This window comes from Orbicella faveolata, unplaced genomic scaffold (assembly GCF_042242905.1).
Source record: "Orbicella faveolata isolate gen_17 unplaced genomic scaffold, um_ofav_v1 contig_3, whole genome shotgun sequence".
Classification (NCBI taxonomy): Eukaryota; Metazoa; Cnidaria; class Anthozoa; order Scleractinia; family Merulinidae; genus Orbicella; species Orbicella faveolata.
This window is the reverse complement of record NW_028301558.1, coordinates 14,969,755-14,980,836: the sequence shown is the minus strand read 5'-3', so window position 1 is coordinate 14,980,836 and position 11,082 is coordinate 14,969,755. Positions and strand designations below refer to the sequence as shown.

Genomic DNA, 11,082 nt, shown 5'->3' with positions numbered 1-11,082 from the left:
AATAACCAAGTTCCATTCCTTCCTTATTGTTGCCTGATCAACATATTTTGAAGAAAGCGCGGGGAGGATGAGAAAAGGGGCGTAGTTGGAGGATGGGGAGGGTGGAGGTTCTATCTTTTGAAAGTTGCTAACGTATTATATCAATTTTCTTACTTTTCAGCAAATCACGACTACTGGACTAGATGATAACGCAGATTACCGTACCATTACACCTGTGATATTTTCTGAATTGAAATTTTGAGGTATTCTCCAGAACTCTGTTTACTGCCCCCCCCCCCCCCCCCACCTCGTCCCCCTCAAATTTAGTTGGCATGTTGCTGACCAGCGGTTGCAAAAGAACTTTCTGAAATGGCGGCGGTTCAGCTATGACCACCAGTTCTGCGACCCGATTGTACGTCGATTCTGTCGATTATCTGTCGACTTCTCCCGTCGAAATGCCATACGAGGAAGTCCCACTTAGTAATCTTGGGTCGAACGGTTACAAGAAGCTGCGAAACAAGGCAAAGTCGCGATCAAGCCCTGAGGAAGAACTGGGTTATGGCTCGACGGACGATGCTCCGCTGATGGTGGACGATGTTGACGATGATTTTGACGAAGATCAGGCTCTTTCGGAGGGCTATCAGTCGTCTGATAGCGGAGCTAAAGACAAAAAGAAATGGAAAAATAAACGGAAGAAGGAAGGTTGCTGTAAGCGATGTTGTAGATTCTGGTGTTGCTGCGGATTTTTGACGTCCTGTAAAAGGTAAGCTTAAAGTAAAGCCTTAACCAAAAAAATAATTATTTTAAGCAATATTTGATGTTAAAACTATTTGCAGATGGACGACAAAGATTTAAATTAAATTTATCTCAAAGTTATAGTGAGAAATGATTTTGATATGACTGTTCAGTTATGTTATTATATTATGTCATTTAAGTGTGCGTGTTCACAGATGGAAGTGTGTTAGGAAAATGTACAAGTTCATGTTAAGCGCCTAATTTGATCGGACTAATCGGACTAATTGTCGGACTAAACGGAATAAGTTCAATTGAACCTATTGAAGTCCCTCATGTCACTTATAGAAGTTCCCATTTATTTTAGAGAATATGATGTTTCAATACATCTGGAAGGTTTTACTCCAAGCTCGCTATATAAAAAAAATTATGTATGCGATATTTGAATTTGAATTGATCATCTCAGCCATCATCTTCCTCTCATCATCCTGCAGGATGAACCTAATCCCTACCCTTTTAAGTTTAATTTATGGTAAAATTCTCCCATTTTGTGCATTGTTCTTAGCCTGTATGACTTCCATTCTTCTGATTTCTTCTCCTCAAATACCTTGTGGTCCTAGCTAAAACAAGGAAACCTTATTATTGCTGGCGAGCCCTAGTGAGGCAGCAGCCTATTCTTTACAATAGCGAGAAAAAGCCAAAATTTGTCGGATGTAAGATCGGAGACACGCGCAGTCGATTGTGTTTTTTATATCTGGGCATTCTGACATCCGGGGTGCATGTGAATGCATGTGAATGCATGTGGAAATATCGATCAATTTTGAGCAATAGCTGTGTACAGCTGTCCCACTCTGCTAGAAGTCAAGGACATGATAAACGAATGTCTTTAATTGCTTGTGGAAGTATTCATCAAGGTCATGAACGGTTTAGTGATGACTCTCGAGGAAGATAAGAGATTTTTATGTGTTTGGCTGCTCTATTATGTGAGCAATTTTTGCCGATTCATGAATGGAGGTGCCAAGATATCGATCAAGTCCTACTTCATGGAGATCATTTTTTTCTCAGAGCATTCAGCAGTGAAGTGTTAGGCAAAAATGCTTCCATATGGAGTAAACTGCTGACTGCAGCTTGCTAGTCTTGGGAGAAAAGAGAGGAAGGTGTGACGTCAACCTGCTTTATGTTGGAAAGCGACTTCGGTACCACAGACAATTCATTCACAGTATTCTCTGCCCATTGAGGTGTTAAATTTGATCATTGAATCAAAATCTCTGCCCGTTGAGGTAAATAATTTGACCATTGAGACAAAAGAAAAGCTTGCAATCATATTGTTCTGTGGATTTTGATTATCTGGCTTTAATTCAATTTGATATGACCTTTGATGACACATTGCATGACAGCTTCAGTTTCGGTAAACTCACAAATTCATGCTATTAAAACATCTCATTTTCACTTTTAAAAAGAATGCTTGTGGAAATACATCTACTAAAGGTTTCCTGGGTCTCTTAAACCAAGTTCTGACATTTGTAATGATCTTTTCATAACTCAACAAAAAAATCTTCGTGCTCTGTTGTTGTTTCACAAAAGCCCTTTAGAACTAAACTACAGTAGTTGGAAAAATCATAATTCTCTTTTAAAAAGCTACACCAACCCCTGTTAGACTGTTTATTTCAAATCATATTATCTATACTTCCTTCAAGCTCTGACGCCAGCACCCACTTTCACATTGAAACTCCTAGTTTTTGTGCATAATTTGTATTTCAGTTGACACCCAAGGACGATCACATTCAAGAAATAGAAAACAGCCATGGTTTGTGTTTCTATCGAGTCATAGAAACAGGAGTGGAAGTTTGAGAGAACAAGAAATTACAGCTTCCTTGAGTTCTCCCAAACTTTCACGAGTGTTTCTATTAAACAATTAGATTATGAATCTGCATAGAAATCAAGAGCGAATAATCTTATTGTTTTAGTATAAGTCTACTAGTCATTCAAAATTTTATCTAAATCCTTTTCACAGACACTTTGAAAATGCCAAGAAGCGGCTGTCACTTTGTTAACAAAGGCACACTGCTACGCTTTTCACTATCTATCACAGAATAGAATCTGATAGTGAGTAGTGTAGTCAATCAGAGAAGGGCATTCATGATAGCACACTAGTAGATTTGTACTAAAACTCAATAGAAACAGGGAGAACATGTTTGTTTCTTTTAGAAAATAATCCAATGAAAAAAGAAAACAACTTGTATACTGTGATCATCAAAATGTAAATTCTCTTTGCTTGCACCATCACTATGTCAACAGCTTGTGCTAGTTCTGTGTTTCTATTGAGTTTTAGTATAAATCTACTTGCGTTCTATCGGGAATGCTGTTCCCTGATTGGCTAGACTTCGCTACTCACTATCTTTTCTGTGATAGATAGTGAGTAGCGTAGCAGTGAGCTCTTGCTTACAAAACAACAGCTTCTTGCTGTTTCGAAGTGTCTGTGAAGAGAATTTAGATAAAATTTTGAACAACTAGTAGATTTATACTAAAACAATTAGATTACTCGCTCTTGATTTCTATGCGTGATAGTTGACTTGGGCTGCACCCTCATCAGCTATCACGTGATAGAAATCTCAAGCTCATAATCTAATTGTTTAATAGAAACATGATTTTTAACCAATCAGCATGTGAATTTTCTTTTGGGCTATTTTCTAATTGAATACAATGGCCTGCTGGGATATGTCAGCAGTGCAAAATAATTTGGGTAGAATCACAGAATCAGATGTATCTCGAGTGGTAAACTATTTATAACACAGTGGAATGGATGTGTTTTTCTCTAGTTATAAATGTGTCTATTGTAAATTAAAAGCATTTTGTTCACAATCTGTTACATTTTGTGAACAGTGTCTATTGTAAATTAATTGTCAATTAATGGTAAATGTATCTTTTTACAGTTGTTTTGATAAACTAGCAGGAAAAATTGAGATGAAACCCAGGACAGTTGTGTTAGGAAGAGAGGTATTTTGCATGTTTTGCATTTGTTTATCACCCAGTACTGTAGACTGTGTGGAGGTTTTAAACCTTCTAATACCTGTATCTGCTCATTTTGCGAGTTAACAAGTACATCTGAAATTCTTATTATGTAATTAATAATTAAAACAAAAAATTCTGCAAATTGATGAAACATACATATTTATACTGTAATAAGCTAACATTTTGATCAAGGAACAGCAAGAAAAAGTGTGGGCAGTACAATGTAAGTTAGGTCCAACCTGTGAATGATGCAATTTAAGGATTAAAATGAGGATCATTATAAGAATAACTTATAATGTGTATTTTGTGTGGACAACACTAAAGGGCACTAACAAAATGTGTTTATGGTTCTGTTTTCAGTCTGCCACTCAGAAGTTTCCTCGTAATGTCATTTGTAATCAGAAATACAATATCTTAACTTTCATCCCATTGGTAAGCAAGCATTAATACATTACCCATTGATGCATGACAATTAAAGACTGTGCTTATTTAATTACTGTCATTTTTATTTGTGACTTTTGCCAGTAGTAAGAGCTACATGTATTCATGTTCATTGATCAACACATTTTAAGTATGAATGGTCTACACGTACTTTTGAGAAAATTTATGTCTATGTGTCATAATTTACATTCAGTGCCAAGCATACATGTACAGCTTATCACTGACTGACTGATGTCAAACAGCTGTCAGCAAAACAATGATAACCGTAAAGGTTAGATACAAAGTGATATTAATATCACTTTGAATGTACGGTATGATACAAAGTCATACGAAAGATCACTTTGTGTCATACCATTTAAGGTAATCAATGTTTTGCTGTGTCAAATAATATTTTACCATTACAAAGGCTTTTCTTTTCTATAAAATTAAACAGGACTTAGTTATTCTGTGTAGAATTCTATGTGCATATGTACATGTGTAAGCAATCAGAATAATTGAGATAGGGGCCTACATGCACTTATTATACATCTCCTGCAAATTATGTATGTAGCCTTCAAATTACTGAAGAAGTGATGACATTATACAGGTGCAGATCCATACCAGTTTCCACTGTTTTAGGGAAAATGATCAGATTTTTCTGAATGACTCAGAAACCTGGGGAATTAGGGAGTTAAAATCCAAATTAAACATTTCCCAGGAGGGCATGGCCCTGGACCTCTTTCAGAAGATTGCTCTTTCAGTGCTCATTGTGCTCATTCAGTGAAATTGGTCACCATTTGTCCTAAATCCGTGCCTGTCAAACCACCGTTATGAGACATAATGAATACATGTATACATGCACTTCATGTATGTGAGCTCTGAATACATGTTCATGATAAAAACATGCAAAGAACCAATCAGAATCAAGGAATTTTTAATTGCTATCATGGTCAGTCTAATTTGCTGTGTATTTTAAATTTTCTTTTTCTTTATTTATTTTCAGACTTTGTACAACCAGTTTAAGTTCTTCCTTAACATGTACTTCCTTGTGGTCGCCACTTCTCAGTTTATTCCTGAACTTAGAATTGGATATCTTTACACTTACTGGGGTCCTCTGGTAAGAGATCAAAAACAATTATTAAATTGTATTAAATTAATAATAGTAAAAAAAAAAAAAAAGAAAACTAACAAAATAATATTTTTAGATTGAACTTATTTTGATATTAACTTTATTATAGCTATTTTGTTTGATGCCATCAGGGTTACTATTTGATCAATCAATCAATTTAATTAGTAATTATTAAATATTATAATTAGATAATGAGCTCAATATTTCTATGACATGATAGTTGATTAGGTCGAAAGTCTCATCAATCATCACCATTTAGAAATTGAGAGTGAATAATATAATTTCTCACACACTGAATGCCATTTGTCTGCCACATGACAATGCAACAGCACTTTATTAACATTTCTATCAACATCACAATGATAACAGAATCGGAGTCAACAACAGGAAAAACCTACCCAAATGTTGATACACTTCTATAAACTTTAGGCAAGAACTCGCTAAGGGGTGGGAAAACTGTTGCACTGTCCGGCAAGAAAAGAAAAACTGAATCACATGACGGAGCGTGAAACTGACATCCTGGCTCGTACCCAGGTCCCCCATTCAGTGTGAGAGAACTTCGTTTCCTGCCTCTTTTGCAAGCTCAGCTGGCAGGAAAAACATTGCTTTTATTAGTAGAATTGTAACTGAAATTGTTTGGCTTCAAATATCAATTTCTCACCTGGGTATTAAATATCATGCTTAAGAAAAATCACCCGGAGTAAATTTTCATTTGAAATTTGCTGTTGTGTGTGTGCACGCATAAGTTTCTTTCAACAGTTTCTAGAAATCATGACTGTCCTTCTTTAAGTCAGGAATTTGATCATAATTGATTTGTTTCTGTAAAATGTTCCTTCCAAAATTGTCTTTGGGTAAATGAGAAAACATTTGCATTTTGTTGACCACATCAAGCCACTTCACACTAATGACTGATATTATGCGATAGCTTAGCCAATCAGATTGCAGCATTAAAATTGCATTGGTATAGTAGTTCTTAGAATTCTGCTAATAGCTACAAATTATGTATTATAATTTGTACTGTATTTCCATTTCTTTAACCTCATTACCCTACATGTTACATGTTACCCTAAAAAAATAGTGTGGACCTAATATTCATGTAATAAAAATAACTGGTAATCAATTGTCACAGGAACAAGACGGAATGACTCAAGTCCACAACAAAATTCAAACCACATGTAATTCTTGATGTCTTTTGCAGGCTTTTGTTGTGTTTGTAACAATGTGTCGGGAAGCTTATGATGACTCTTTGAGGTTCAGAAGAGACAGAGAGGTCAACTCACAGCTTTACCAGAAGCTCACAAAGAAAGGTCCAGCTATGTGCTATGATTTGTATACAGCACAATGAAATAGTTGTTTTCAAATTCCAATTTCTGGAGCTTAATGTTTTGAATATACTACATCTACAGTTTTGGTTATTGTTTATCTACAGAATTGCAAATTACAATTGAATTTAAATTTAATTTAAATTTTAACATTTTTTAAATGTTAAAATTTTGTTTCCATTCAGGTAACTTTTACTATGGTCAGGACTGATGGTCTCAATGTGTTATGTGTTGTGGTTAAATTTGTAGCTGTTTTGAAAATTTTATCCTGAGAGAGAAGAGCTAGTAAAAATTAAACTTGTTTATTGAATGTCAAAGCAAAAATGAAATATAAACAGTAACAACTTGATACATCCTCTGGTATTTGGACCATTTGCTGGTAACTGATATCAATTTTATAAATTAAAATACCATTACCAGCAATATTCAACATTCTTTGTTGATATTTCCTGTACTCTACTATAGGTATTGTTATGGTGCCAAGCTCAGCTATCAAGGTGTCTGATCTTATCATAGTTGAGAAGGTATGTTAATAAATAAATATCAACAAATGTGACATAATAATTGTCACAAAATCCTGAAATCCAGAAATTAGATAAAGTCATCAAGTGTAAAAAAGTCATGAAGTGCAAGCTACTTCTTGACTCTGTAAATGAATCACATGACTTGGACAAGGAAATAGATTGTTCTGCAGTAGGTTTCTTAATTTCTTTTGGCCTATAAGTTATTAAAATCATCAATGATATTGATGTGCTTATTTTAACAGAATCAAAGGGTTCCTGCCGATATGGTGTTTCTGAGAACTTCAGAAAAGACTGGTAAAGATTTGTGATCATTATTTTGATAAAGGATTCATGAATGTCATGTAAAATTTTAGTTAAAATTTATAGCCCTATGATCATTTTTAAAATTGACATGATTAGCTTCTTGTTTAGTTTGTTTATTTGGTCACCAGTACCAGTATGCAGTGGAAAATATTCTCTTTTTCAGGGGCATGCTTTCTAAGAACAGATCAAATGGATGGAGAAACTGACTGGAAGCTGCGTTTGACTGTAGCACCCTGCCAGAGACTGCCTTGTGATGCTGTGAGTAATGTAACATTTCTACATCTGATGTATTTTCTGCTTAGCCAATGTCATCACTGACAAGTGGACTCATCAATGGGCACAGCTGTTTGAATGTTGATTTATTTTGACACACAATTAAGCAAACATGACTCTAACTCTAAGTAAAGAAAAAAAAACCCTCTCTGCAATTCCCATGTTTGTGATGTTTGTAAGGCAGATCTGAGTATGGCATTACCTTAGGGCATGTGTGGACCTGCAGGCAAGTTGGTGGTGTGATGCAAGTTAAAAGAATTCTTAAGGTCCAATTACACGGGTGATTTTTAGTTGCAATTTTCTTTTTGCAATATTTCTGATGAATTTTTTTTGCACTCATGCTGCAACCAGCTGCACTTTCAGCGAGCTTTAAGTGTGTCCAGTGTGACTAGAATTCCAAAGACATGTGATTAACTTGTCAAATATTTTGTATCAGAGCAAGTAAACATGTCTCATAAACAACAGTAGTGTTGTTTTGTGGTAAGTTTGAAACCTTCTGGCGATATCGTACTGAAATTACCACTGAATTGCACTGAAATCACAGCTGCTTTACACATGCAATGTGGAGTTGCAGCCCTGGGTGCGACAAAAAAAACCTGGTGGAAATTGCAATAAAAATTAAACCAAAAACTGCTTGTGTAAATGGGTCTTAAGGTACGACACTCTCTTTAGTAACAGTTTTATGTTCTTTTAGGATATGCTGAACATTAGTGCATCTGTGTATGCAGAGAAACCACAGAAAGACATTCATAGTTTTGTTGGCACGTTTACAAGGGTAAGTTGCTATTCCAGTTCTTGTTATGTCTCTGCACTAAATGATTGTCTTCACCACATAAGAAACTATTACTTCTTTGGTCTCGAGTGCTGAAAGTATGTCCATGCTTCACAAGAGAATGTACTCTTTCCTTTTTGTACAGTATATCTTTCTGGGATTATCTTGCAGAAATGCTGGTGTTCTTTAATTGCACATTGTTGGGCTGTCTGTCTTCAGTAAATTTAGTAATTAGTAGTAATTTATTTAAGTAACACTCCCTGTAAGAAGAAGGCAATTACATGAACCATTTGGGTAAAGCACAAACTACTGTTGGACTTTAAGAAGTTGTGACACAGGGAGTGGTTGCCCATTCTCCCGAGCCAGGGGCTCATGATATAAGTACTTGACAATTAAAACTCTGTTTAATCAATTTAGTACGATGGAGAAAGGACTGAAATTCCTCTCAGTATAGAGAATACCATGTGGGCCAACACGGTGATAGCATCAGGTGGGTGTAGAAACTGGAGCTTATAAGTGTCGTCAGCTACACAGTACATGTACGTGTTTATAACTGAAAGTTCTCTATAAAAAGGCAGTATCTCAGTTAATAATGATGTAACACATGTGACCTTTCATGCGAAAATGTTGTTACACTGTATGGACCTGAAAGGATAGGAAAGAAACGTTTTTCTTGCAGCTTGGTGAAAACATCTCAGTACAAGCAGAATGCCAACCTCCCATATATAGGTTGACTACGAGTAGTCGGTTTTTGTTCCTGAAATCCTCCACACATGGGATTGAGTTAATATTATGCAAATTAGGGAAAGTAACGAGGAAGGAATGGGCTTCGGCCTGTTTTCTTTGCATCCGGGTTTAACGGCTTCGCTTTTCGCCGCCCAATCACTCGTCGCACCCTAGGAAATGAAACTCGTTGCGCATTTGGAAAGGAAGAGACTGTTTGACTGTTCACAGTCTCTTTCTTTTCTTAGACTTGATTATCCTAGAAGAAATGTTTCTTGTGATTTGAAACCAAGGTCTCAAAATGAGAAATGTGAGTGAAGTCTTCTTGTAAAGCAACTAAAAGGACTTGTTTGTGATTATTGTTAAGGCACTGCTGTTGGAGTGGTGATCTACACAGGTTCAGAGACAAGAAGTGTAATGAACACATCAAATCCTGAAACAAAGGTATCTGACTGTAAACTTAGAAGCGTTCTGTGTAGTTGAAGAAAAAACTTCATGTAGTCAGCCATTCCATTAGCTCCTTAGTACTGTAGCATCAGTATGAAATGTTTTTTTTTTGCCCAGATATTTGTCATCAGTGGTAACTGAGTGAATCACCTAATAACACAATTTCATCTAACCTAAACTACTACAACACTGCTCAAGTATAGGCTACTAAATAGATACTTCTTGCGCTACAAACCTTTTTTCTCCTAAGCGAGGCAAATGCTGTTTACTGCAAGACTGACAGTGCTGTTTCTCTCCAGACTTGCTTTGTTTTCTTCGAGAGGTGATCAGAAACTGTACATGTCATTACGAAGGCTTGAAATTTTAGGGGACTGTGTAATACTGCAGCGAGAAATGTTTAATGAATGCTAGTTGTTTTAATGAAGTGTCTGAAACAATATTGCGTCCATCTGGTGTAGTTTAGAATGATTCAGGGATCCATTAACTTGAGAGAAATCCAGTAGACTCATCGCGAGTGTGAAACAGTTTTCAATTTTTTTTATTAAGTTACATGTACACCTGTACACTGCATGTATGGCATTTATGAGAACACTGATTTAATGAATACCCTTTTCCCATTTCTCTAGTTTGGGCTTATTGATGCTGAGGTGAACAATCTAACCAAAGTGTTGTTTATAGCCACTCTCAGCCTTTCTCTGGGCATGGTATCGATTAAGGTAAAGAAACGCGTTGGATATGAGTTGGCTTTAATCATCTCATATACAACAAGCACGAGTGGAATAATTGTTTTATTAAAACACTTCCAGTATAATGGCTCAAATACCATGATGGCTAAGCCAATCAAAACTCTCGAGCTCGAATTGCGTTATCCTATGAGCCAGTTTTGAAAAATCATCATTAGCTGCTTCTTAGGGGGGATATAGGCGAATCTTTGCTGACGTCATTGTTTACATTTTTCCTCATTAGCATACGACTTGACTCATAGAAGCCGTGGCCGTATATATGAACTAAATGCAAAAGTTGAAAAAGTTGATTAAGTTGAGCAATTTGTGCAATTTTCAGCTCTTTGCAAGCAATATTCAAGGAAATATCAGCCATCAAAAATTGCGAAATTGCTGTGTGGCAAAAAAGTTAATGAGCCATACATTTCTCTGTAAAATTTCGAGTTTTTAGAAGAGAATTTCTCCGAAACGATTCTGTGTATTGGGCTCAAAATTTCAGAGATAACTGAAACTGTTATGTCCTTTCAATATTCAGAGTTTTTCTTTTATTAGCGTCATCAGATAGCGATAAGCATATGTTAATGAGGCAAAAAGTGTAAACAAAGATTCGCCTATTATAAGTGAATGTTGTGAAACAGGACAAAAGTAAGGGATGGAAAAAAATCTCGACAAAAAAGTTCTAACACAGCGCCAGATAGACTACCCCACACGACTTTTCACGTCG

The 11,082-nt window shown here is 36.0% G+C and overlaps 1 protein-coding gene across 2 annotated transcripts in view; it reads left to right on the top strand.

Moving 5' to 3' along the window:
* The first annotated feature begins 314 nt into the window (after window positions 1-314).
* LOC110041861 (putative phospholipid-transporting ATPase IIA) overlaps window positions 315-11,082 on the top strand; it is a 31,455-nt gene continuing 20,687 nt past the window's right edge. The window contains exons 1-12 of one of the 2 annotated variants that reach the window (XM_020747189.2): window positions 315-742; window positions 3,645-3,708; window positions 4,084-4,155; window positions 5,147-5,260; window positions 6,471-6,579; window positions 7,060-7,118; window positions 7,361-7,412; window positions 7,585-7,679; window positions 8,389-8,469; window positions 8,884-8,956; window positions 9,557-9,633; window positions 10,263-10,352. In XM_020747189.2, the coding sequence (XP_020602848.1) occupies window positions 366-742; window positions 3,645-3,708; window positions 4,084-4,155; window positions 5,147-5,260; window positions 6,471-6,579; window positions 7,060-7,118; window positions 7,361-7,412; window positions 7,585-7,679; window positions 8,389-8,469; window positions 8,884-8,956; window positions 9,557-9,633; window positions 10,263-10,352 (1,263 nt within the window). In that variant the 5' untranslated portion in view covers window positions 315-365. Of the gene's footprint in view, window positions 743-3,644; window positions 3,709-4,083; window positions 4,156-5,146; window positions 5,261-6,470; window positions 6,580-7,059; window positions 7,119-7,360; window positions 7,423-7,549; window positions 7,680-8,388; window positions 8,470-8,883; window positions 8,957-9,556; window positions 9,634-10,262; window positions 10,353-11,082 lie in introns of both variants that reach the window. The other variant, XM_089297296.1, reaches the window with a different exon arrangement.